At 47.0% G+C, this 25492-nt stretch overlaps 1 protein-coding gene across 1 annotated transcript in view; it reads right to left on the bottom strand.

Moving 5' to 3' along the window:
* The window catches only part of LOC122932918 (gametocyte-specific factor 1-like), a 171172-nt gene that overhangs the window by 46796 nt on the left and 98884 nt on the right, over window positions 1-25492 (bottom strand). The window contains exon 6 of the mRNA XM_044287596.1: window positions 6484-6541. Within this exon, the coding sequence (XP_044143531.1) occupies window positions 6484-6541 (58 nt within the window). The remainder of the gene's footprint in view (window positions 1-6483; window positions 6542-25492) is intronic.

Here is a 25492-nt window from a genome sequence, read left to right as displayed (position 1 = left end):
CCGAGGTGTCCAAAATCACCCTCCGGAAGGAGAGCCTCTGGGACGGGAAGAGGCAGGAGTTTGGGAAAGTTACCAGCCAGCCGAACCGTTCCAGGGTCTGAACAGTGATCCGGACGCTGTCCGTGGTCTGCGGTAGAGAGGGGGGCCTCTATCCGGATATCGTCCCGATAGGGCAGCAAAGGAATGCCCCTGGTACGAAGAAGCGCCATGAGCGGTCCAGGACCGTGGCAAGGACCCGCGGGGTGGTCGCCAACCCGAAGGAAGGGCGACAAACTGACAGTGTCGACCCATAATGGCGAAGCGCAGGAATCGATGGTGGGATTCCGCAATCGGGACATGTGATAGGCCTAGGAGCAGCAGGGCGGGCTGACTGGGCCCTCTAGTGCCGGGAAGGCTGGTGCAAAGGAAGGGCTCTTTGCGGGCGACCTGAGACCCCCGGCGGAGGAAGCAGGCGACGGCCTACCAGATGAGAAACGGCAAAAGGCATGCAGAGATGAACTCGTCCAGCTGATCCCCATAAGGTCTGGAAACCCCAAAGGGGAGATTAGCAAGGAACGCTTGGTGGAGGCGTCAGCATCCCACACCTTCAACAAATCTCTTCGCGCTGAGTGACAGAGATGGCCAACCTGCGGGCAAAGAGGGAAACAATGTCCCTAGAAGCTTCGCAAAGAATCTTAGAAGCCTGAGACATCTGGAGAACCAACTCCAGTGTGTTAGTAGCCGCATCTCGTACCGCCAGTTCCTGGTGGTGGTGTTGTAACCACACCGAGAGAGCACTGGCTACCCCTGCTGAGTGAAAGGTAGGTCACAGGGACGCGCTGCCAGCGAAAAAAGGACCTGGAAGAGAGTCTATGCGTCTGTCTACAGCATCCTGGAAAGAGGAACTGACTAAGACAGGAAGGGCCACATAATTGGCTAATCCGGCCACCGGAGGATCCACCTTAGGGGGAGGAGACACCTCTCCTCGCCGTCAGCAGGGAAAGGAAAGTATATTCATGCGCTGGGTGGTCGAGAACCTTATTAAGACCACCCCAGGCCCTGGACATGACCGCGGAAAAATCCCTCATGGACCGGGAACATGGTAGTCTCCGACTGCCTGGACGGAAAAAGGGGGAACTCCTGACCAGTGGAAGGAGGAGAATCCCCTTGGAGAATAAAGGTGTCTCGGACAGTCACCACTAAGTCAGCCACCCTGGTGGAGAGCTTAGGCGAGGGGTCCCGCTCCATGACCTAATCAGAGCCGGAAATTCTCCTTCAGATTTGCGCTCCCTAAGGGAGGGGAGAGTCGCCCGAACGCGCCTCTAGACGAGGGGGGGGGGGGAGAGCCAGAGCCATCCGAGGAGGGATGCTGCTGCTCACGCTCCCTGTTAGTAGTCGGGCGTCTTCTGTGGAAAACCACTTAGAGAGGTGGTTGGCGTCACAGGATTTGAACATGCCCTATAGTCCAAAAAGGACCTGGCTCGTCCGAGCCGGATAATTCTCCTTCGGATTACTCTCCCTAGGGAGGGGGAAGAGCAGTCCGCAAGCGCCACCGGCGAGGTGAGGGGGGTGGAGAGACGGAGACATCCGAGGTGGGATGCTGCCGCTCACGCTGCCTCTTCGTAGTCAGTCACCCACTGTGGGGACCACTGAGAGAGATGGAGTCGTTAGCGCCACAGGATTAAAGGACATGGTTGCCTTGGTGACTAAGACCAATTTAGCGGCCGCGCTGGACATGGCAGATGCCCAAGCGGGGACTGCAGGCCCCCAGGGACGTGGAGGAGGGGTGGAGGAGGGGGGTAAGGCAGGGATGCAGGTAATACTTATCTGCTCCTGCAGAACTTCTCCTGCAGAACTTCTCCCTCGACTCCAGGACCAGCAGGGATGCACCTCATCAGGCTTCTGACTCCTTGTCCAGGAGTGCAGTGTTCTGGTGGAGGGTGGCAGCAGGAGACCCAGTAGCTGGTGGGATACCGGAGCTGCAGGTCGAGCCCGGATCCACTTGTCTTCTTTGGGGGGCAATGGAGGCAGCGTCCAAGGACGGCAGCGGGCATTCCATGGGGGACCAGGAAGGCGCCATGCCGACCTGTGTCCCCATCTAGAATAATATAAACAATTTTTGAAGGCTGAAAGGGGCTTTGAACTCAGAAAGCCTGGACATGGGGCAGCAGCACCACTGAGCTACCAGCTTGCCTGGCACAAAACGGAGTAGAGTGATGAGGAGCTGCACGGCCATGAGCAAACAGAGTCTCCGGTGTAAGGAGAGTCAGAGCGGCATGCCGAGGCTCCGCCTCCGCGAACGCGTCATTATGGCGCGAAAAAAGCGCGCGAAAAATAAGCGCGCGCGCGAAAATATGCGCGCGCGCGAAAATAAGCGCACGCGCGAAAATAAGCGCACGCGCGAAAATAAGCGCACGCGCGAAAATAAGCGCACGCGCGAAAATATGCGCGGAAATAAGCGCACGCGCGCGGAAATAAGCGCGCGCGTGATTTAAACAAACACCACGTGGAGGAGCGGCCTGCCGGCGGGCGCTGAGGGAGCGCAGCAGCCAAGGCCCGACGAGAGAAGCGCTGAAGCCCACAGTTTAAGGGGGAAGAGATGCCAGTACTCCAGTGCCAAAATGAAGAAAGTGCCCCATCAGGATCCTTCTTCAAGTTCACCCAGGTAGCCACAGACAAATAGACACAGAGGGAGGGGGAGGGATTGGGCAACACTTATCTGCTCAGCATGCTCCCTCGATGTCCAGACCAGCAGGGATGCGCCTCTTCAGACTTCTGACTCCAATCCAGGAGAACAGTGCTCTGGAGGAGGGTAGGCAGCAGGCGTCCCAGCAGCTGGTGGGATGCCGGAGCTAACAGGTCGAGCCCGGATCCACTTATCTTCTTGGGGGGAAATGGAGGCAGCCAGGCAACGTCCCAAAGACGGCGGCGGGCACTCCACGGGGGACCAGGAAGGCGCCATGCCGACCTGTGTCCCCATCTAGAATAAAAATAACAAAAAGGAGTAGAATCAGAGAGTGTCAACCTCCTTCACCAGACACTAAGCAAAGACTGAGTTCCTCCTGGTGGAGTCTGGGGGTATAGCCCGAGGAGGAGGAGCTCTTTCATTTGCATAGTGTCCCTCCTACTAATACCTCTAAGCTATACCATGGTCTGTGTCCCCCAATGGAAAAAAGCACGAGAAACTGATCCGTTTTGGACCGCTTGTGAGAGCCCTGAACAGATCTCAACAACGGAAACCAAAACGCCAGTGTGAAAATAGCCTTAGGCTACTTTCACACTTGCGTTCAGAGCGGATCCGTCTGGGGTTACATTGTAAGTCTGGACGGATCCGTTTGCCTTCGCACGGCCAGGCAGACACCCGAACGCTGCAAGCAGCGTTCAGGTGTCCGCCTGCTGAGCTGAGCAGAGGCCAAACGCTGCCAGACTGATGCATTCTGAGCGGATCCGCATCCACTCAGAATGCATTAGGGCTGGACGGATGCGTTCGGGGCCGCTTGCAAGAGCCTTTAAACGGAACTCACAAGCGGAGCCCCGAACGCTAATGTGAAAGTAGCTTTAGTTTACCTCTGCGTCAGTGACTCCGCTCTGGGCCTCCATCACAGATAGGGTAAAACAAAGCGCACGATTCTTGTCCAAGATAAAGTGATCTCTTAACCAGACACCATTATAATCAATGGGGTCTATTCCATGCTGTTCGATTCACACTAGCATTAATATTTCCATAGGGTCTCAATACTGAAAAAAAAACGCTTCCGTTCTGTCCCTATTCATTGTCAATGGGGACAAAACGTAAATGCATTCTCTAAATACATTCTGTTCTGTTCTCATACTGGGTTTGCCTTCCGTCCTGGGATGCGGAGCAAGACGGATCAGTCATGACTCACAATGCAATTCAAATCCGTTTTCTCTGACAATAGAAAACGGATCCGTCCCCCATTGACTTTCAATGGAGTTCACGACAGATCCATCTTGGCTATGTTGAAGGAGTTATCCGAGTTATTTTTTTGTTCTATGTTCCTAACTAGGCAAATATAACAACTTTACAATTAACTCACTTTATCTGCAGTGCCTGGTTTATCAGATTTGACTGAGGGTCACATGAGCTGTGATGTCAGCTTCTCTCCCTGCTCTGATAAAGTTCGTTTACGAGAAGTCACTGTGCTGGACATGCCCCCTTCACTGCAGTCTACTCTCTCCTAGGATTCTTAACCCCTTCAGCTGCACAGACTGGGTAAGCTGCAGGCAGTGGCAGTTCTGGGCACAGGAGCTGACAGACTAGAGAGTGCATTGCACAAGAAGGTAGGGGGAAGATCCTGTGTGTATTACCAGTGCCATTATACATTAGTTCTACACTTACAAGTCGCTGTTGATTCTGCCAGCACTCAGGGCAACTCTTGTATCCACTCCCTTAGCAGTGTCGTTATACAGCTGGGACTTGTAGTCCTACACATACAACATGCTGCTGATTCTCCCAGAAGGCAGACATGTCACTCAGGGCAGCTCTTGTAGCCACTCCCTTAGCAGAGCAGAGCAGATTGTTTTTATTGCATGTAAACAAAGGGCCAGAAAAGAACCAGGGAAATGAGGAAATATATATATTTTGTTGCATAAAACTTGCTTAGCTTAGTTATATATTGCTGTAGTTTTTTTCTTTATTTATATATTTGTTTTCATAACTCGGACAACCCATTTAAAGACATACAACCAGATATAACGGATGCAGATTGTTGTATTATCAGTAAAGGAAGCTTTTTTTGCTGAACCCTGCCGGATCCAGCAAAAATGCTAGTGTTAAAGTAGCCTTAAACCAACAGTGCATCAGTGCTGCTTGCTGTGACGTGCCTGCACTGTGTCCAAGCAGCACGCAGCCGTACGAGCCACAGTGGGCTCAAATTGGGACTGCTTCGTTTTGCTGGTCTTCAGATCTTTATACCTGATGGCTACACAGTTTTGCAAGTTCCACATGGCCATTAACAACGAAGACCAACTAAAAAAACGCAAAGCTAATTCGTTATTTGGAGCCCACTGCAGCGCATATGGCCGCGTGCTAGTCTGCTGCTTTTCAAAACGAGCACATTAGAGGTTGTACACTTGAGGATCAGAAATATGGAAATTGTTAAACACTATGGTGAACCCAGCCTTAGAAGCCATAGTATAATTAACAGGTTCTACATTAAAGCTTTTGACCAAGTAAGGCTCTGTTCACATACACATAAAAATGGGGCAATGGAGGCAACTCAATTCTGAAGTAGCCAGAAAAATTGATTAAAAAGGGGTTCTCTCCAAGTGTTTAAAAGGGTTGTCTCAGCATTTATCATGATCGCGCTGCCTTCTGAGTGCAAAGTTCAGATCCCAGACCCTTCTTCCCAATGTTTGGGTTATTCCACCTTGTAGCCAAACAACCAGTTACCAGAGGCTAGGTGCACTCTCGTCCATCTGCACCCTAGAGGGAAGTATTAGTGCAAATAGTGAAGTTCCACAAGGTAATATCGCAATCAGCAGGTTTTAGTCTACTTACAAAAGGTCTTAAAATCTCAGTCATAAAAACAGATCTTTTTCATCACAAATCCACCCGGGTTTCGCCAGTCTAGCGTCGTCAGGGGCGATGATATCCTGCCTCATAGGTGCAGTATTTATTAAGATGAATATAGTGGGTTGCTATTGGCTCGGGGTGAGTCATGTGGCTCGGGTGCCGGCAATCCCCGATTTATGAATGAGTAGAGGGAGGGCTTTGTTTTTTGTATTGTATGCTCTGTTCATTGATGTTATGTTGTTACGCTGTTATTTTATATTTGAATATTTTGAGCCTGAGTGGGCTTTGAGATTTTTGCTTATTAATTGTATTATGCGAACATCCAAAAGTAGGAAAAAGAGATATATGTATATCAATGGGCGGCCCTCGGGAGGGATCGTGTCTTAATAAATACTGCACCTGTGAGGCAGGATATCATCGCCCCTGACGAAGCTAGACTGGCAAAACCCGGGTCGGGTGGATTTGTGATGAAAAAGATCTGTTTTTATGACTGAGATTTTAAGACCTTTTGTAAGTAGAATAAAACCTGCGGATTGTGATATTACCTTGTGGAACTTCACTATTTGCACTAAAACTTCCCTCTAGGGTGCAGGTGGGCGAGAGTGCACCTAGACTCTGGTAACCGGTTGTTTGGCTACAAGGTGGAATAACCTAAACATTGGAAAGAAGGGTCTGGGATGTGAACTTTGCACTCAGAAGGCAGCGCGATCAACATTTTTTGGACATTTTAACTGTGAAGCGATTTATACTCACGTCGCCTTGGTGGATCTGCAGCGCCGATAGGTACACCAAAAAATTGGAGACCGTTTTCTTTTTAAAGTTAATAATGTATTCTTATTATCCATATTGCCTCCTTCCCTGGCTTGATTCATTTTTCCATCACATTATACACTGCTTGTTTCCAATAGATAAGTAAGCCCTAAATAACTAGTACTGTATATTATAGTTCAAGTCCCTTCATCACTTACCTGGGTGCTTGATAGGAAGGTGTACCCCATACAAAAGTGGCTGGCTTAGTCTGCAAATCTGTAAGAAAGTATGTATTTACAGTCATAACTAGGCCTATTTGCACATAGAATAAAATATAAAAATTATGGAATTTTAAGTATAAGAAATATAGAAGATGACTGGACAGATTAAGATTCAGAGCCACAAGTACTTGCATACATGAAGTTGAAAAAAACCCCTGAAGGACAGGTTTTCTTTGCAAAAAGCTTTTAAAGATTTCCACTGAAGTAGTAAATAAGCCATATACACCGCAGGCTCCTAATAGCCGACGTTTTAAGTTATGTTTTATGTACTTTTATCTTCTAGTAAAAAAGAAAAGAAAATGCAGCTATAGTTACTACGACATTTAACCTCTTCCGGACATAGTGTTACATAAGGGAGACAGGGCGTACCTGTACGCCCTGTGTATTTTCGATCACCGCCGCGCAGCGATCGGAACCCCGTGCCTGCTCAAATCATTGAGCAGGCACCTGGGGCAAATGCGCCGGGGGGTCCTGTGACCCCCCCATGTATGCGATCGCAGAAAACAGCAGGTCAATTCAGACCTTTCTGCGTTTCCGGGTTATTCGGGTCTCTGAAGACCCGATAACCCGGAACAGGATGGTGACGGTGGTGTGATTTCACCCCACCAATCACCATCCAGTGATCCAGTCAGGATCGCCTCTGATTGATTGGCCCCCAAAATAGTGCCAATAAAACAGTCCTCTCATCCCGCAAAAAATGAGCCCCAACATAAGATAAATCAGATTAAAAAAAACTGACTCTAGAGATACCCCCAAAAAAATTTGTATCAAAAAGGACAATATAGTCTGAATCCTAAATAAATGTAAACAAAAGTAGACTTATTAGGTATCGCCGCGTCCGTAAGAATCTCCTCTATAAAAATACCCCATTACCCAACCCCCCAGATTAACACGGTCCCCCAAAAAAAATAAAATGAATTTTTTGTCACCTTACATAACAAAAAGTTTAATAGCAAGCGATCAAAAAGTCATAGCCCCCAAAATAGTGCCAATAAAACCGTCCGCGATGCGATTGGCCAGCGCTACAGCAGAACAAGGGCAGACTCCGCCTACTGTAACTTAGTGACCGAAGATACCGGAGGGCATAGCGGGAGAACGGAGCGGCACCCAGGGGTAATAGTAAGTGCAGTGAGATCCCCAAGCGCCCCCCCCATGTCTGTATACTTAGTTCACAATGTCAGGATCGGTGAAAGGTCCACTTTAATGAGTATGTCAGCATGATCAATCCTATTAAACCAGGCAGATTGCATGTTAGAGCTGAACATGTAAGTAAAATTAGAACTTTTGTCTCTATGGTGAACTGCTGCCGAGATAATTACTTTTTATATATAAAAGGAGTTGGCCACTATATAAGTACTTTCCACTATATAGTGAGAGATAGGGTAAAAAAAAAAAAAAAAAAAAAAAAAAAAAGTTTCATAATATATATATTTAAAAAAAAAAAATATATCGGAATAGTAATCTTTTTATAATGAGCCCCGGCCCTCAGCCCAGCTCTGCGTGCAGCCAGTTCACCCATGGCTGCACGCGACATGGAGGAGCTTTAGAGAAAGCTCATCCATGGCTTTATTCTAACTGCACATGCGCCGCTTTTCCTGAAAAGAACAGCGCATGCTCAGTCTGCTCCTGGCGTGCTCCCTGCTCCGACTGTCTCTACAACCGGTTTATTCCTGTCAGAGTTCGGAGTGGGAAGAAAAGTAAGAGCGCGTCAGGGGTAGGGTATAATTTTTGCAGTATTGGTACTATTTTAGTACCAATACTGACTTTTTTATTATTCTTTATTTTATTGAGTATTTAACATAGTCCCATAGGGGTGGGCAATATGGCCTAAAATCTATATTGCGATAAAATGTTATAATATTCTATATCTCGAGGGGGGGGGGGGGGGGGTAAACTTTTAATAACCATTAGCCTCCTTAGGGGCTAAAGCCCTTGTCCTATTCACCCTAATAGAGCTCTATTAGGGTAAATAGGACTTCACACGCTCCCTGCTGCAGGAAGCTGACCATAGCAGCCAGGGCTTCAGTAGCGTCCTGGCTGCCATGGTAACCAATCGGAGCCCCGCGATTACACTGCTGGGGATCCGATCAGAAGCTGCAACCCTGGGCCACTGCCACCAATACTTTAATCATATGGAAAGGTGGAGGGGGGCCCGCAATTAATATAATACTTAGAAGAGGGGGAGTAGAAGGGAGGGGCTGTGGCCACTGCGCCACCAATTAATATGCCTGAACTATATTCATTGGTGGTTGCGTGGCCACAGTCCCTCTCCTCCTATTTGTTCTCATTGTTGGCGGTGTCCACAGTCCCTCCTCCTCTTGCTCTCTGTTCTCATTGGTGGCGCAGTGGTCACAGTCCCTGCCCTGCTCCTCCTACTCGGTTCTCATTGGTGGTCAGTGGCAGCCGCACACAGTGGGGAGGGACTCCCTCCTTCTCCACTGTGCCAACTCAGGATCACATGGTGCGCACTGAGAGCGCGCATGCCATGTTTTACCACGATATGGTGATATAAACGAAATCTCTATTGGCCAAATTTATATCGCATATAATCTATATATCGCCCACACATAGCTGGAGGTATATTAGGCGGTCACCGTATAACAATTTTACTGTTGACCAGTTAGATGGGTTGGCTGCAAGAATTATCTCATATCCGAAGTGACCAACACATCTTCAAACCGCTCTCTTCTTGCAGGCGCTGTAGGATTGGTACCCGCAACCGTTTCTCTGTGGGTGAAAATTCCTCTGCCAGCACCCGCAAAATGCAGCATCTCTCGAAGCAAGGCCTGGAAATGCTGCATTCTGACAGCCCTCTGTGATGCTGGTAACATGTCCGCCATTTTGTGTTTGTACCGGGGGACAAAGTACATTGCCACCCAGTACTGGTCCTTGCCCTTTATGCTTTTTATATGGGGGTCCCCTCTTCAAACACTAGCACAAAGGCCCTCATTTGCACTTAATTGGAAGGTATGGAGCGGCCTGCCTCCTGCTCATCGCCCAGGAGGTTGTCCTCTGTCTCCTCCCCCCAAGCCTCGGACAACACCATGGATCCCAGAAAAGTTTAAACCCTGCTCTTCTTGCTCCTCCTTCTCCCGCCAGGCACCATTCTCCTCTGACTCCTCTTCAGACTCCTGCGGACGTGTTTCAGATGGAGTAGCCCCCCTGGGAATTCATTCAGCTTTGCGACTGCCTGATCTTGCTGCTCCTCAGCGGCTTGATCAATGACACAACGCAATGCACGCTCCAGAAAGGCATAAGATACGATGTCACTGATGGCTGCAACTGACCAGTTTGGTGATCTCATCAAATGGCTGCAGACGTCTGAACCAAGCTCCCCAGAACCTGCCCTGCCACAGAGTTCGTACAGGTAGTCAAATGGCATGTAAGAGCGCGGCATGTTTCTGCTGGAGCAGCCTATCAAGCATATACAGTTGCAAGAAAAAGTATGTGAACCGTTTGCAATGATAAGGATTTCTGCACAAATTGGTCATAAAATGTGATCTGATCTTCATCTAAGTCACAAAAATAGACAATCACAGTCTGCTTAAACTAATAACACACAAATAATTAAATGTTACCATGTTTTTATTGAACACACCATGTACACATTCACAGTGCAGGTAGAAAAAGTATGTGAACCCCTAGACTAATGACATCTCCAAGAGCTAATGGGAGTGAGAGTCGTCAGCCAACTGGAGTCCAATCAATGAGAGGAGATTGGAGGTGTTGGTTACAGCTGCCCTGCCCTATAAAAAACACACACCAGTTCTGGGTTTGCTTTTCACAAGAAGCATTGCCTGATGTGAATGATTCCTTGCACAAAAGAGCTTTCAGAAGACCTACGATTAAGAATTGTTGACTTGCATAAAGCTGGAAAGGGTTATAAAAGTATCTCCAATTGCCTTGCTGTTCATCAGTCCACGGTAAGACAAATTGTCTATAAATGGAGAAAGTTCAGCACTGCTGCTACTCTCCCTAGGAGTGGCCATCCTGTAAAGATGACTGCAAGAGCACAGCGCAGACTGCTCAATGAGGTGAAGAAGAATCCTAGAGTGTCAGCTAAAGACTTACAAAAGTCTCTGGGATGTGCCAACATCCCTGTTAGCGAATCTACGATACGTAAAACACTAAACAAGAATAGATTTCATGGGAGGATACCACAGAGGAAGCCACTGCTGTCCAAAAAAAAAAACATTGCTGCACGTTTACAGTTTGCACAAGAGCACCTGGATGTTTCATAGCAATACTGGCAAAATATTCTGTGGACAGATGAAACCAAAGTTGAGTTGTTTGGAAGAAACACGCAACACTATGTGTGGAGAAAAAGAGGCACAGCACACCAACATCAAAACCTCATCCCAACTGTGAAGTATGGTGAGGGGATCATGGTTTCGGGCTGCTTTGCTGCGTCAGGGCCTGGACGGATTGCCATCATCGAAAGGAAAAATTAATACCCAAGTTTATCAAGACATTTTGCAGGAGAACTTAAGGCCATCTGTCCACCAGCTGAAGCTCAACAGAATATGGGTGTTGCAACAGGACAACGACCCAAAGCATAGAAGTAAATCAACAAAATGGCTTAACCCCTTCAACCCCGGGCCTGTATTCACCTTCCTGCCCAGGCCATTTTATGCAAATTTGACCAATGTCACTTTACGTGCTGATAACTTTAAAACGCTTTGACTTATCCAGGCCATTCTGAGATTGTTTTTTCGGTAAAATGGAGTCCAAAAAATTCATTTTTATTTATAAAAAAATACAAAATTTGCAAAATTTTCAAGTTTCAATTTCTCTACTTCTATAATACATAGTAAAACCTACAAAAGTAGTTATTACTTTACATTTCCCATATGTCTACTTCATGTTTGGATCATTTTGGGAATGACATTTTATTTTTTGGGGATGTTACAAGGCTTAGCAGTTTAGAAGCAAATCTTGAAATTTTTAAGAAATTTTCAAAAACCCACTTTTCAAAGGACCAGTTCAGGTCTGAAGTCACTTTGTGAGGCTTACAAATAGAAACCACCCGAAAATGACCCCATTCTAGAAACTACACCCTCAAGGTATACAAAACGGATTTTTACAAAACTTTGTTAACCCTTTAGGTGTTCCACAAAAATTTATGGAAAATAGATACAATTTTAAAAAAATTCACTTTTTTGGCAGATTTTCCATTTTAATAATTTTTTTCCAGTTACAAAGCAAGGGTTAACAGCCAAACAAAACAATATTTATGGCTCAGATTCTGTAGTTTACAGAAACACCCCATATGTGGTCGTAAATCACTGTACGGGCACACGGCAGGGCGCAAAAGGAAAGGAATGCATACGGTTTTTGGAAGGCAGATTTTGCTGGACTGGTTTTTTGACACCATGTACCATTTGAAGCCCCCTGATGCACCCCTAGAGTAGAAACTCAAAAAAGTGACCACATTTTGGAAACTACGGGATAAGGTGCCAGTTTTAATGGTACTATTTTGGGGTACATATGATTTTTAAGTGCTCAAAATTATGTTGTTTTTTTGAGGCAAGGTAACAAAAAAAAAATTGATGTTTTGGCAGTTTTTTATTTTTACAGAGGGATTAGGTCATGTGACTTTTTTTATAGAGAAGATGGTTACGCACGTGGCAATACCTAATCTGTCTACTTTTTCTCATTTATTTAAGTTTTACACAATAATAGCATTTTTGAAACCGAAATAATGATATTTTAGTGTCTCAGTCTGAGAGCCACACTTTTTTTTTTTTTGGACCGATTCTCTCAGGTAGGGTCTCATTTTTTGCGGGATAAGGAGACTGTCTGATTGGTACTACTTTGGGGGGCATACGTCTTTTTGATCACTTGCTGTTGCAATTTTTGTGATGTAATGTGACAAAAATGCCTTTTGTTTTTACAGTGTTTGAGTGGTTAGGTCATGTAATATTTTTATAGAGCTGTTTGTTATGGACGTGGCGATACCCAATATGTATTTTTTTTATGCATTTCACTTTAGCACAATAATAGTTTTGAAACAAAAAAAAAAAAAATAAATGTTTTAGTGTCTCATGTTCTGGTCATGTTCTCAGAGCCATATATTTTTTTTTTTTTTTTTTGGACGATTGTCTTAGGTAGGGGCTCATTTTTTTTTGCGGGATGAGGTGACTTTTATTGATACCATTTTGGGGGGCATACGCCTTTTTGATCGCTTGATGTTGCACTTTTTGTGATGTAAGGTGACAAAAATGGCTTATTTTTTTTACACAGTTTTTATTATTATTTTTTATGGTGTTTAAATCAGACAGGGTGAATCATGTGATCTATTTATAGAGCCGGTCATTACAAATGTGGCTTTACCTAATATGTGTGGGATGTTTTTTTTTTTCCTGTTTTTTATTATATAATAAGGGGAAAGGGGCGTTTTTTTCTTTTTTTACTTTGAGTCCGACACTAACAGGTTGCCTAGGAGACCCAGCCTGAGGTTGGATCTCCTCGGTACCCGTAGAAGGCAGTTCCCGATGCCGTGCAAGGCATTGGGCAGCTTCTGCACGGCATCGGGCTGTCTTGCGTCGCATCGGGTCCCCGCCACAGCAGTGCGGGGACTCGATGCGATCGTTCACCTGACACAAACTTCCTCTATGTCCCGGTCAGTGCGGACTGCGGCATATAAGGAGCTAATCTGCCGGCATCGACTTTTTACAGCGATGCCGGCGGATACAGCAGGGGTCCGGCTACCACAGAGTGCCGGGCCCCTGCAGTGATCACGCGCGCGATCACTATGACGTACTATTACATCAAATTGCGGGACCTCAGTGGTTCCCATGACGTAACTGTACGTCAAAGGTCGGGAAGGGATTAAACAGAAGAAAATACGCCTTCTGGAGTGGCCCAGTCAGAGTCCTGACCTCCACCCGATTGAGATGCTGTGGCATGACCTCAAGAAAGCGATTCACACCAGACATCCCAAGAATATTGCTGAACTGAAACAGTTCTGTAAAGAGGAATTGTCAAGAATTACTCCCGACTGTTGTGCACGTCTGATCTGCAACTCCAGGAAACGTTTGGTTGAAGTTATTGCTGCCAAAAGGAGATTCAAACCAGTTATTAAATCCAAGGGTTCACATACTTTTTCCACCTGCACTGTGAATGTTTACATGGTGTGCTCAATAAAACATGGTAACATTTAATTATTTGTGTGTTATTAGTTTAACCGCCTCCGGACCGCCTAACGCAGATGTGCGGTCCGGAGGCGGCAGCCCTGCGCACGACGACACATATACGCGTCATCTCGCGAGGGCCGGGATTTCCTGTGAACGCGCGCACACAGGAACGGAAGGTAAGCGAGTGGATCTCCAGCCTGCCAGCGGCGATCGCTCGCTGGCAGGCTGGAGATCCGAATTTTTTAACCCCTAACAGGTATATTAGACGCTGTTTTCATAACAGCGTCTAATATACCTCCTACCTGGTCCTCTGGTGGTCCCTTTTGTTAGGATCGACCACCAGAAGACTCAGGTAGCTCAGTACAGTCGCACCAAACACCACACTACACCCCCCCCTTCACTTATTAACCCCTTATAAACCCCTGATCACCCATGATCACCCCATATAAACTCCCTGATCACCCCCCTGTCATTGATCACCCCCCTGTCAGGCTCCGTTCAGATGTCCGTATGATTTTTACGGATCCACGGATACATGGATCGGATCCGCAAAACGCATACGGACGTCTGAATGGAGCCTTACAGGGGGGTGATCAATGACAGGCGGGTGATCACCCATATACACTCCCTGATCACCCCCTGTCATTAATCACCCCCCTGTCATTGATCACCCCCCTGTAAGGCTCCATTCAGACGTCCGCATGATTTTTACGGATCCATGGATCGGATCCGCAAAACACATGCGGACGTCTGAATGGAGCCTTACAGGGGGTGATCACCCATATACACTCCCTGATCACCCCCCTGTCATTGATCACCCCCCTGTAAGGCTCCATTCAGACGTCCGCATGTGTTTTGTGGATCCGATCCATGTATCCATGGATCCGTAAAAATCATGCGGACGTCTGAATGGAGCCTTACGGGGGGGTGATCAGTGACAGGGGGGTGATCACCCTGATCACCCCCTGTCATTGATAACCCCCCTGTAAGGCTCCATTCAGACGTCCGCATGTGTTTTGCGGATCCGATCCATGTATCCATGGATCCGTAAAAATCATGCGGACGTCTGAATGGAGCCTTACAGGGGGGGTGATCAGTGACAGGGGGGTGATCACCCTGATCACCCCCTGTCATTGATAACCCCCCTGTAAGGCTCCATTCAGACGTCCGCATGTGTTTTGCGGATCCGATCCATGGATCCGTAAAAATTATACGGACGTCTGAATGGAGCCTTACCAGGGGGGTGATCAATGACAGGGGGGTGATCAGGGAGTCTATATGGGTGATCACCCCCCTGTCATTGATCACCCCCCTGTAAGGCTCCATTCAGACATTTTTTTTGGCACAAGTTAGCGGACATTTTTTGTTTGTTTTTGTTTTTTCTTACAAAGTCTCATATTCCACTAACTTGTGTCAAAAAATAAAATCTCACATGAACTCGCCATACCCCTCACGGAATCCAAATGCGTAAACATTTTTAGACATTTATATTCCAGACTTCTTCTCACGCTTTAGGGCCCCTAAAAAGCCAGGGCAGTATAAATACCACACATGTGACCCCATTTCGGAAAGAAGACACCCCAAGGTATTCCGTGAGGGGCATATTGAGTCCATGAAAGATTGAAATTTTTGTCCTAAGTTAGCGGAAAGTGAGACTTTGTGAGAAAAAAAAAAATCAAAAAAAAAAAAATATCTATATCCGCTAACTTATGCAAAAAAAAAAGGAACTCGCCATGCCCCTCATTGAATACCTTGGGGTGTCTTCTTTCCAAAGTGGGGTCACATGTGGGGTATTTATACTGCCCTGGCTTTTTAGGGGCCCAAAAGTGTGAGAAGAAGTCTGGGATCCAAATGTCTAAAAATGCCCTCCTAAAAGGAATTTGGGCCCCTTTGCGCATCTAGGCTGCAAAAAAGTGTCAAACATCTGGTATCGCCGTACTCAGGAGAAGTTGGGGAATGTGTTTTGGGGTGTCATTTTACATATGTATGTATGGATGTCGTTTTTTTTGCAAAATTTTACAGCTGAAAGTGAAAAATGTCATTTTTTTGCAAAAAAAAATCGTTACATTTCGATTAATAACAAAAAAAGTAAAAATGTCAGCAGCAATGAAATACCACCAAATGAAAGCTCCATTAGTGAGAAGAAAAGGAGGTAAAATTCATTTGGGTGGTAAGTTGCATGACCGAGCGATAAACGGTGAAAGGAGTGTAGTGCCGAAGTGTAAAAAGTGCTCTGGTCATGAAGGGGGTTTCAGCTAGCGGGGCTGAAGTGGTTAAGCAGACTGTGATTGTCTATTGTTGTGACTTAGATGAAGATCAGATCACATTTTATGACCAATTTGTGCAGAAATTCATATCATTTACTTTTTCTTGCAACTGTACAAGGTGGAGTTCCAGCGCGTCGGGCAGTCACAAATCAGACATCTGACGGGCAAGTGGTGTCGCCGCTGAACGTCAGCAAGGTGAGCCAAGGCAGTGTAAGATCTTCTGAAATGGCCGGAGATTTTCATGGCCTGCCGATAGACGTCCTAGACCCCAGGGTATTTGGCAACGAATCGCTGCACGACTAAGTTCAGGATGTGTGCCATGGATGGCACATGTGCCATTTTGCCCTGTTTCAGCGTGCTCAGCAGACTGGCACAGTTGTCGCACACCATTTTACCAACTGTCAAATTGAGCAGGGTTAGCCACTGATCGGCCTGTGACCGCAGAGCTGAAAGCAGTGCAGGACCGGTGTGGCTCTTGGCTTCCAGGCACAACAGCCTCAGCACAGCAACGTCTCACTTGGAATGTCGAATAGGTTCTGGGGAGCTGGGTGCAACGGAAAATGAGGAGTCAGCCGAAGAGAAGACTGAGGAAGGAGTAGGCGGAGAAGAGGCAGGCCTGCATGCAATCCGTGGCGGTAACACCAAATCCACACGGGTACCACGGATTGCATGCTTGACAGCCGTCAGAAGGTTCACCCAGTGGGTAGTAAAAGTTATGCACCTTCCCTGCCAGTGTTTGCTAGACCACATGTCTGTGGTCAGATGTATCTTGGCACCGACACTGTGCCAGAGATACATTTACTTGCCGCTGCACGTGGCCCTATAGCTCTGGGATGCCCTTCTGGGAGAAATATTTCCTTCCGGGGACCTTCCATTGCAGTGTGCCAATGGCCACAAATTTTCTAAAGGCCTCCGAGTCCACTAGTTTATATGGCAGTAGTTGGCGGGCTAGCAGTTCCGACAGGTCGGCGGTCAGCCGTTGGGCAAGAGGGTTATCCGGCGTCATCAACTTTTTACATTCGAACATTTGGGCCACGGAACCCTGCCTTTTGCCAGATAAGCAATACAACGGCACGGTGGAGTGGAGGACAAATGGTAAGAGAGAGGAGAAGGAGAAGAGGCAGGACGTGGAGAGTCGGGAGTGTGGCTTTGTGGGTTCTGACAGTGTTGCTCCCACTGGGCTCAGTGATGGGAGGTCAGGTGCCTTCTTACGGTGGTCGTCCCTAGGTGAGTGTTGGGCTTACCACGACTTATGCTTTGACAGCAGATGGCAACACTATTATGACCGCTGACAAAAATTTTTATTTTTTTTTAAAAAGCCCACACTGCGGAGCCATGTGCCAGTGTCCTGGGATCACCAAGATGTGACCGTGCATAGTGGATGGCTCGCTCCAGATACATTTGCAGTCCGCTTTTTCTATGCACTGCGAGTTCTGCCTGCTTCTCCTCCCTATCTGCTGCTCCGTCTCTCCCACTCAAGTCCCCTCTTGTGGGTACCCACGTGACGTCCATCGACAAGTCATCATCGTCACCTTCACCACCACCATTAGAGATCTCCGAGTAGGCAGCAACAGCGGGGACCACCCACCTTGGGCTGATCTGGGTACTGTCGGCAGACTGCTGGGTGGCGGCCGTTGCTACCTCCTCTTCCTCATCCGATGCCAAGATTGGCTGCGCATCGGTATGGTCTGGAAATGGATGAGAAAATAATTCCTCTGACTCAAGTGAAGGCGCTATGGTGGTGCACACAGCAGAGAGTGAGGAGGGTGCTGATACAGAGGATGCGGAGGGTGCAGAAGCAGAAGGCTGAGTGAGCCACTCAACTAACTCTGGTGCGTCCTTTGACATAAATCGCACGCACCTTAAACTTAGGCTCCGGCCTGGTGCACCTGCCAGACCCCAACCACCCCTGTGGCCTGCCTCTTCCTCTGCCTGTCATTTTCAAAATGACCCTGTGACAAATTCCCTATAGAATAGCAGTTTTTGTGGAACCAGGTATATAGAACACCTTAAATGATTATTTGCTGGAAGATGATATTTCAAACCCCTTAATCATTTTTTTCATGGGGAAACCGGTATATCACACCAGTTGCAATAACGTTTGTCCCTCTGTATAGCTGCGGTATCGCAGCAGAACCACACACAATTGCTGCACAATACAAATGCATTATATAGAAATTATATTATAGGTATATCACACTCCTGCCTCAATCTGTTTTTTTGGGGGGCAACTGGTATATCACAAGAGTTGCAATTAGTTGTTCCAATAGCGTTTGTCCCCCTGTATAGCTGCAGTATCGCAGAACCGCACACAACTGCTGCACAATACAAATGCACTACAATATACTTTCTATGTTAGAAAGTATATTATAAATATATTACACCCCTCAGTATGTCACACCTATCGATAGCCCACTATATACTTTTGTGGCCCTATTAGCTACCTACCGTTTGGTGTCCCTAACAGTCTGTCTCTGCTCCACACAGCAACCTCTCCCTACACTGGCAAAAGACTGAATGTAAAATGGCGGCCAGATATAGGGTAGGGTGTGTGTCCATTTTTATAAGTGACTAGTTGACTCTCAAATTCTAGGTCTTAATGGATTCATTATATAGTATGATAACCAAGGCTGCCAAGTTTTTAGGAAAGTAGATCTCTGACCTCTATCCCAGCTCACCATCTCTTCCATAAGGCATATTTGCTGTATTTTGTCTAACCAGCTTTTGATGGTAGGGTGTTCACTATCTGGTGAGGATGAGGAATTTTGCAGCAGCTATTAAATGCATAGGTAATTTGCGAGTAGAGGGTAAAATTCCATCTTGTGGCATCCACAGTAACACAAGGGCTGGCTGGAGATAAATGTCAGATTTGCAGATTTTATTGATGGTGAATTCAACTCTCCAGAAAGGAGCTAGTTTTGGGCAAAACCATATATATGAGCCATAGTGCCTACTCCGTCTTGACATCTCCAGCAAGCGTTGGTGGGCGTGAGGTGTGCCCCATACCAAAAGTCAGGGGTTCTGCACCAATGAGACAAAAATTTGAAAGGGTTCTCCTGCAGGTGGTATACACCTGGAAAAGCTGTGCGAGTGAGACAATAAATTTAGCTTCTTCATCTGAGATGGTTAACTGAAGGTCCTTCTCACAGATCTTCAAGTATAAGGGCCTCTCTATAGAGGTTTCAAGTATTAATTGGGAGTAGAGGAGTGAAACTTAGCAGGGGGAGTTTCCGGGATTAGGGTCTATTCACACGTCCGTTGTTTGTTTCCTGATCTGTTCCGTTTTTTGCTGAACAGATCTGAACCCATTCATTTTCAATGGGTCCTGAAAAAAAACGGACAGCACAATGTCAGATTTTTTTTCAGGACCCATTGAAAGTGAATGGGTCCAGATCTGTTCAGCAAAAAACGGAACAGATCAGGAAAGAAACAACGGACGTGTGAATGGACCCTTAATGTGTAGTTCTCTAGCAAAGTTGGATCATTACCAGTGGTAGCTGATCTATATTTTTTGCATGTGATTTTTAAGTCGAACTCTGCCAGGGATGAGAATAGTGATTTTGGTATACGTGGCGTGATTGTTTTTTAAGAAGACAGAGGTCAGGGGTCTGCAGCAGGCCAGAGACTCTACTCCCTGAGAGGACTGACCCAAATTTTTTTTTTTTTTTTAACTCACTTTATTGAAGAATAGCAAGCAAGATATATAACGGTTCAGTCAGTCAAAGGGCAGTACAATATCCAATGTCTTACAATACTGGAGAGAATGGAATGAAAAAATAATCAGAGAGCAGTAGTCAAGACTCAGTATCATTAGTACATCATGCCAATAAACATCCATTGTCACATTAGTACATTATGTATTGTGATTTGTCGCCATCAATTAAGTCACATCCATAGATCCTGAAAATGTGCATCAGATTGAGCATAGCGATTAAGCCATAGAGTGTAGATGGGCTGCCGTAGCAGTCAGAGGAGAAGCGCACCACGGCCCCCATATGTTCTGAAATTTCTGGGGGCAACCCCTACGGGAGTAAATAATCCTCTCAAAAGGAATAATATTGTTAACCATGGTTTTCCACTGGCCAACCGTAGGAGGTCTGTCCGCCATTCATCTAAGGGCAATGGCTTTCCTGGCCATAAATAGGGCCTCCCTAAATGAAGTTGAGTGTATAACGTGAACGTGACTCGTCCTCTACAATACCCAGAAGGCAAGATTTGGGGCAAACCACCAGCGAGTCTGGAATCAGGGAGGAAACTACGTCCGCCACCTCTCTCCAAAACGACTATGTGGCTACAATCCCACATTAGGTGCCAAAAATCTGCATTCAATTGTAAACACCTATGGCATTCCGTGTGTGGCCTCCTACCCATTTTGAAAAGCCTGGTCGGGGTTAAGTAACACCTGTTCAATATGAAGAGCTGTGTTAATCTGTTATTTAGAGACGGAGATACAGCCACTGGAACCTCCAGAGCCTCTCCCCATTCCTCATCCGTCAAAGTAGGTATATTCCCTCTCCATTTACGTTCCGCACCTAATGGAGAAGCTGAGATGTTAAGTAAATGTGTATAAATGGCGGATATCAGTCCCCGTGGACCTTGGGTCCTGAAAACCCCTATTAGTGGATAAGCGGACACAGGCCTTTTCAGATCCCTTAACTGGGCCTGGAGGGCATGTCTCAGTTGCAGGTACCTGTAAAAGTGCGGTCTCAGAACTCCCACTTTAGTCTGCAGCTGGGAGAAGGAGAACAGGATACCATTTTCATACAGATCCCTCAAATAGCATACACCATATCCTTTCCATACCACCTCCCCTTCACAGTGCATTAGATGCGGAAACAATGGGTTGTTCCACAATGGAATATCATCCGGCAGATCCTTGTACTGCTGTAACTTTGCAGCTCCCCACACATGATGCGCCAATTTATGGATCGGAAGGAGCGAGCCCGATATAGATGTTCGGCCCTCAAGAACAGGCCATAGGGTGGGGAGCTGCAAGAATTCCCGCAGATAGTATTCAGAGTTAGGAAGCACATCCCGGGTCACCCATGGCACCAAATACCGCAACTGACCAGCAAGAGAATACAAATGCAGGTCCGGTAAAGCCGCCCCACCCTGATCCCAGCTCCTCTGTAGAGATTTAATGGCCAACTTCCTTCTATTCCTACCACATACAAATGTCGCCATGAGGGAGTGTAATCTATCAAAAAACGTGCGTGGGATAGGTGCGCAAGTGTGTTCCAATAGGTACAAGGCTTTGGGCTGGAGAATCATTTTGATTAAGTTTACGCGGCCCATGGTGGACAACGGAAAAGTATTCCAAGATTTAAACTGGTCTAGTTCGAGGCCCACAGAGGCATAATGGCCGACTTGGCCCAATTTATACACAGTCCGGAAAATGCACCAAACTGTTCAATAATGGATATCGCCCTAGGTAAAGTGCATTCTACTAAATCCATGTACAAAATGAGGTCATCAGCATATAGTCCCAACCTATCCTCTCTATTTCCCATCGCAATACCTTTATAAACATCATCCTGGCGAATCCTCAATGCTAAATGTTCAATGGCCACCGCGAACAAGGGAGATAGGGGACATCCCTGTCTGGTACCTCTGTACAGTTTAAATGTAGATGACAAGGAGCCATTAATTTAGTATGTTCGCAGTCGGGGATGTATACAGGATATTGACCCATTTGATGAATGCGGGACCGAAGCCAAAAAACTGCAGGACCTGCACTAAATAAGGCCATTCAACTGAATCGAACGCTTTGGCGGTATCTAAGGCGGCCAAAGCGCACAATTTCCGGTCCGCACATCCCAACTGGGCAATAACCTGTGCCCTACGTATATTACTAGAGGTAGATCTGCCAGGTATAAAACCAGACTGGTTTTCATGTATTATAGTTGATATAACCTTAGTCAGTCTATTCGCTAACAATTTAGTGAGAATTTTGTAGTCTAAGTTTAACAGCGAGATAGGACGGTACGACCCGCACTCTAAGGGCTCTTTGTCAGGTTTTAACAAAACTACAATGGAAGCCTCATACAGTGACTCCGGAAGGACACCACTGTTCAGAGATGCCTTGTACATGCGCAAAAGCTGCGGTGCTAAAATCTCCACATATTTAGAATACAGCTCCAGTGGTAACCCGTATGGCCCTGGGGCCCTTCCCATGTTTAACTCTGCAATCGCCTCACTCACTTCTTCCAGCGTAATCTCCCCATCTAACATTTCCCTATCCGACTCTGATAACTGCGGGTAGGATACCTCCTGCAGATAATTCTCCAACGACTGAAGAGAGTACTGGGCATGAGAACAGTATAGGTCCTGATAAAACTCCCTGAAACGATCCAAAATACCCCCAGGGTCTGATACTACTATCCCATCCTTGTCCGCGATGCGGAGTATCGGTGGAGACATGTTGTTCCTCCTTACTATCTGCGCCAATACCTTGCCCACTCTACTACCTTGTTCAAAGGTCTGTTGCTGCAAGAAAAGCATCTTGCGAACGCTCTTCTCCTGCAGGGGGTTCGTGTAACTCCTACCTTTCAGCATCCAGTCCCTCCTATTCTCTTCCGTGGGGTCTGAGACATATGCAAACTCTGCATTTCTGCACTGCATGCCCAACTCCTCCTCCTTACGACGAGTAGATTTTTTAATATAAGAGATGGAGGAGTTAAGGCACCCACGCAGAAAGGCCTTCAAGGTTTCCCACAATAGGGCCGGGTCTGTATCAGCTAGGTGAGCCGCAAAAAAAGTGTGAAGCTGATCGGGCACCCTATCATTCAGGGACATCAAAGACAGCCAAAATGGGTGTATACGTTGCTTGAAAGTGCTGACGGCCACGTAAGGGTCAGCGAGCGAGGCCATTACGGGTGCATGGTCAGACGGGCCCTGGGACCCATAGCGGATCTCCCGTATTGCCATAAAGGTGCCAGGGGTGCCCAGGAGGTAGTCGATCCTAGATAGAGCTCCCCTAGAGGGAGTAAAACAAGAAAATTCTGTCTGGATATCTCTCCCTCCATATGTCAATCCACCCCAGTTCAGACAGCAGACGTGCTAGAGCAGTTCTGTTTAAAGGCCATCCAGAGTGACTAGTAGACGGGTTGCGAAATCTATCTTTCGAGTCATCCAGGATCATATTAAGATTTCCCATGCAGAGAATCCCGGCCGAGGGGAATTGCGCTGCAAATCCCGATGCTGCCTGAAGCAGTGAGAGACTGGCTGGAGGCAGGTTGTACATGTTCAATATCACACAAGGCGGAAGTGGTCTGGCCGGGACTCTGTGCACTCTTTCAACGGCGTATGCGGAGGAAAAGGCAGCGTTCGGGAACACCTCTTTGAACCACCCCTCCAAAAAGGCCGCTGGATCTGGGCCCTCCGCCCGCTCTGGCATGCCGATGATGCGCACGTTATTGCGACGCATGCGGTTTTCCAGATCGTCAGATTTCTGACTGTACAGCTCCACATCCTCGCCGGTAAGGAAGTAGTCAGATCCAAATCAGACACCCTGGTCTCGGTAAGTCTAACCCTTTCCCGCAGCTGTTGCACGTCATGCCGTAGTAGGCTCAAGTCCACCCTGACCTCCTCTATCTTCCCCGTCAGGCAGACCTGGCACCCGGTTATGGCCGCCATAAGTTGTTGATGGGAGGTTTGCAGGGTAAATTCCGATGCGGGCTCTGCATCAGAAGGGAGCTGCTGAGAAGACTGGCTCCTTGTGCTGGCCGCGTGGGACGGTGAAGAGGCCGCATGTTGGGAGTCCTGCCTAGCGAACAACTTAAGTCGCTCCGCTGCCATCTGTGCTTTACTGGGGCTCATGGTCCAGATCAGGTCTCGTCAGCGGATTCAAATGCTCTTACTGAGGGTAAATTCGGCAGTCAGTAGGTTCAGGATGGCTCAGGATTGCTGGTACTCCTCAAATAGCTTCATAACCTTTGGCAGGGCCTCTCTAGGATTTGTTACTAGCAGTAGGAGGTCATCAGCAGAAGCTGGTAATGAATGAGGTTTTTTTTGTCCTACTTTCAGACCTTTAATCACATCAGATGTCCAAACTTTGCTGAGGAACATTTCTAGGGTCAGGATAAAGAGAGTCAGAGAGAGGGGGCAGACCTGCCTCGTTCCGTTGGTAATAAAAAAAAACGAGGAGGAGAGAAAACCATTAGCTAGTACCTTAGCAGAGGGTTGGCAATACAGATAATATTGCTAATGTAAACATAGGAGGGAAGCCAAAATGCTGCAATGTGCTTTCCATAAAGGCCCAGTTGACTCTGTCGAATGCCTTTTCGGCATCAGTACCCAGGAGGATCAAAGGAATTCTATGTTTTTTGGCATAATATATAGCGCGTATGACTCTGCTTACGTTGCGTTTCCCCTCCCTCCCTTTTGCAAATTCCACCTGTTCCTCGCCTATTAGTCTGGGTAAAAGTTTGGAAATTTTTTGGCAATTCGGTGACTTAGAATTTTGGCCCAGATCTTAATGTCTACGTTAAAGGGGTTGTCCGGGTTCAGAGCTAAACCCGGACATACCCTTATTTTCACCCCGGCAGCATCCCTTAGCCTAGCATCGGAGCTCATGCTCCGAAGCGCTCCCGTGCCCTGTGCTAAATCGCGCAGGGCACGGGCTCTTTTGTTTTCAATAACACACTGCCAGGCAGTAACTTCCACCCGGCAGTGTGTTCGGTGACGTCACCGGCTCCGAGAAGTGGACTTTAGCTCTGCCCTAGCCGTTTTACTGGCTAGGGCAGAGCAAAATCCCGCTCATCAGTGCCGGTGACGTCACCGGGGTTCCTGTCAGCCCCATGGAGAGCCCCGGTACGTCACCGGAACTCCTAAAAGTGCCTTTGGCCTGTGCAATTTGGCGCAGGGCAAAGGAGAGCATCGGAGCATGAAGTTCTCCGATGCTCATGTCAGGGGGGCTGTCGGGGTGAAAATGGAGGGATGGCCGGGTTCAGCTCTGAACCCGGACAACCCCTTTAAGTAGGGAAATGGGTATATAACTACTACATTTGGTGGGGTCCTTTCCCTCCTTTGGGATAACAGTTATATGGGCCATCAAAGATTGTGGGGGAAGAGAGCTACCATTTAATAGGGAGTTACAAAAATTGACAAAGTGTGGGGTTAAGGACTTTTTAATTTTTTTTTATAATAAGCAATAGATAGACCATCAGGTCCGGGGCATTTCCCGGTGGGGATGCTTGTTAGAGTTTTTAATACTTCTTCCGTATCTGGGGAAAGTAAATGGTCCTTGTCTAAATCAGATAATTTAGGGACTTGGACAGAAATTAGTCTATCCTACATCCCGCTTGTAAGTTAAAGAAGAGTAAAAGTTGGCAAATTCCTCTGCTATGGAGGGAGTGGTAGTGAGACTGTGTCCCTGGGTAGATTTAATAGTAGAGATGAATGCTTTTTCCCTTTAGCCCTTTAACATTTGTGAAAGGATTTTTGAGCCTCTTTCCCCATGTAAGTAAAAAGGAGATTTTTGTGAAACTCACCTGTAAAATCTTTTTCTCGTCTTTTCCATTGGGGGACACAGACCATGGGTAT

This window comes from Bufo gargarizans, chromosome 3, assembly GCF_014858855.1.
Source record: "Bufo gargarizans isolate SCDJY-AF-19 chromosome 3, ASM1485885v1, whole genome shotgun sequence".
In the NCBI taxonomy this organism is placed as follows: Eukaryota; Metazoa; Chordata; class Amphibia; order Anura; family Bufonidae; genus Bufo; species Bufo gargarizans.
Note: the sequence above shows the minus strand (reverse complement) of the source record. Positions and strands in the feature narration are given on the sequence as shown.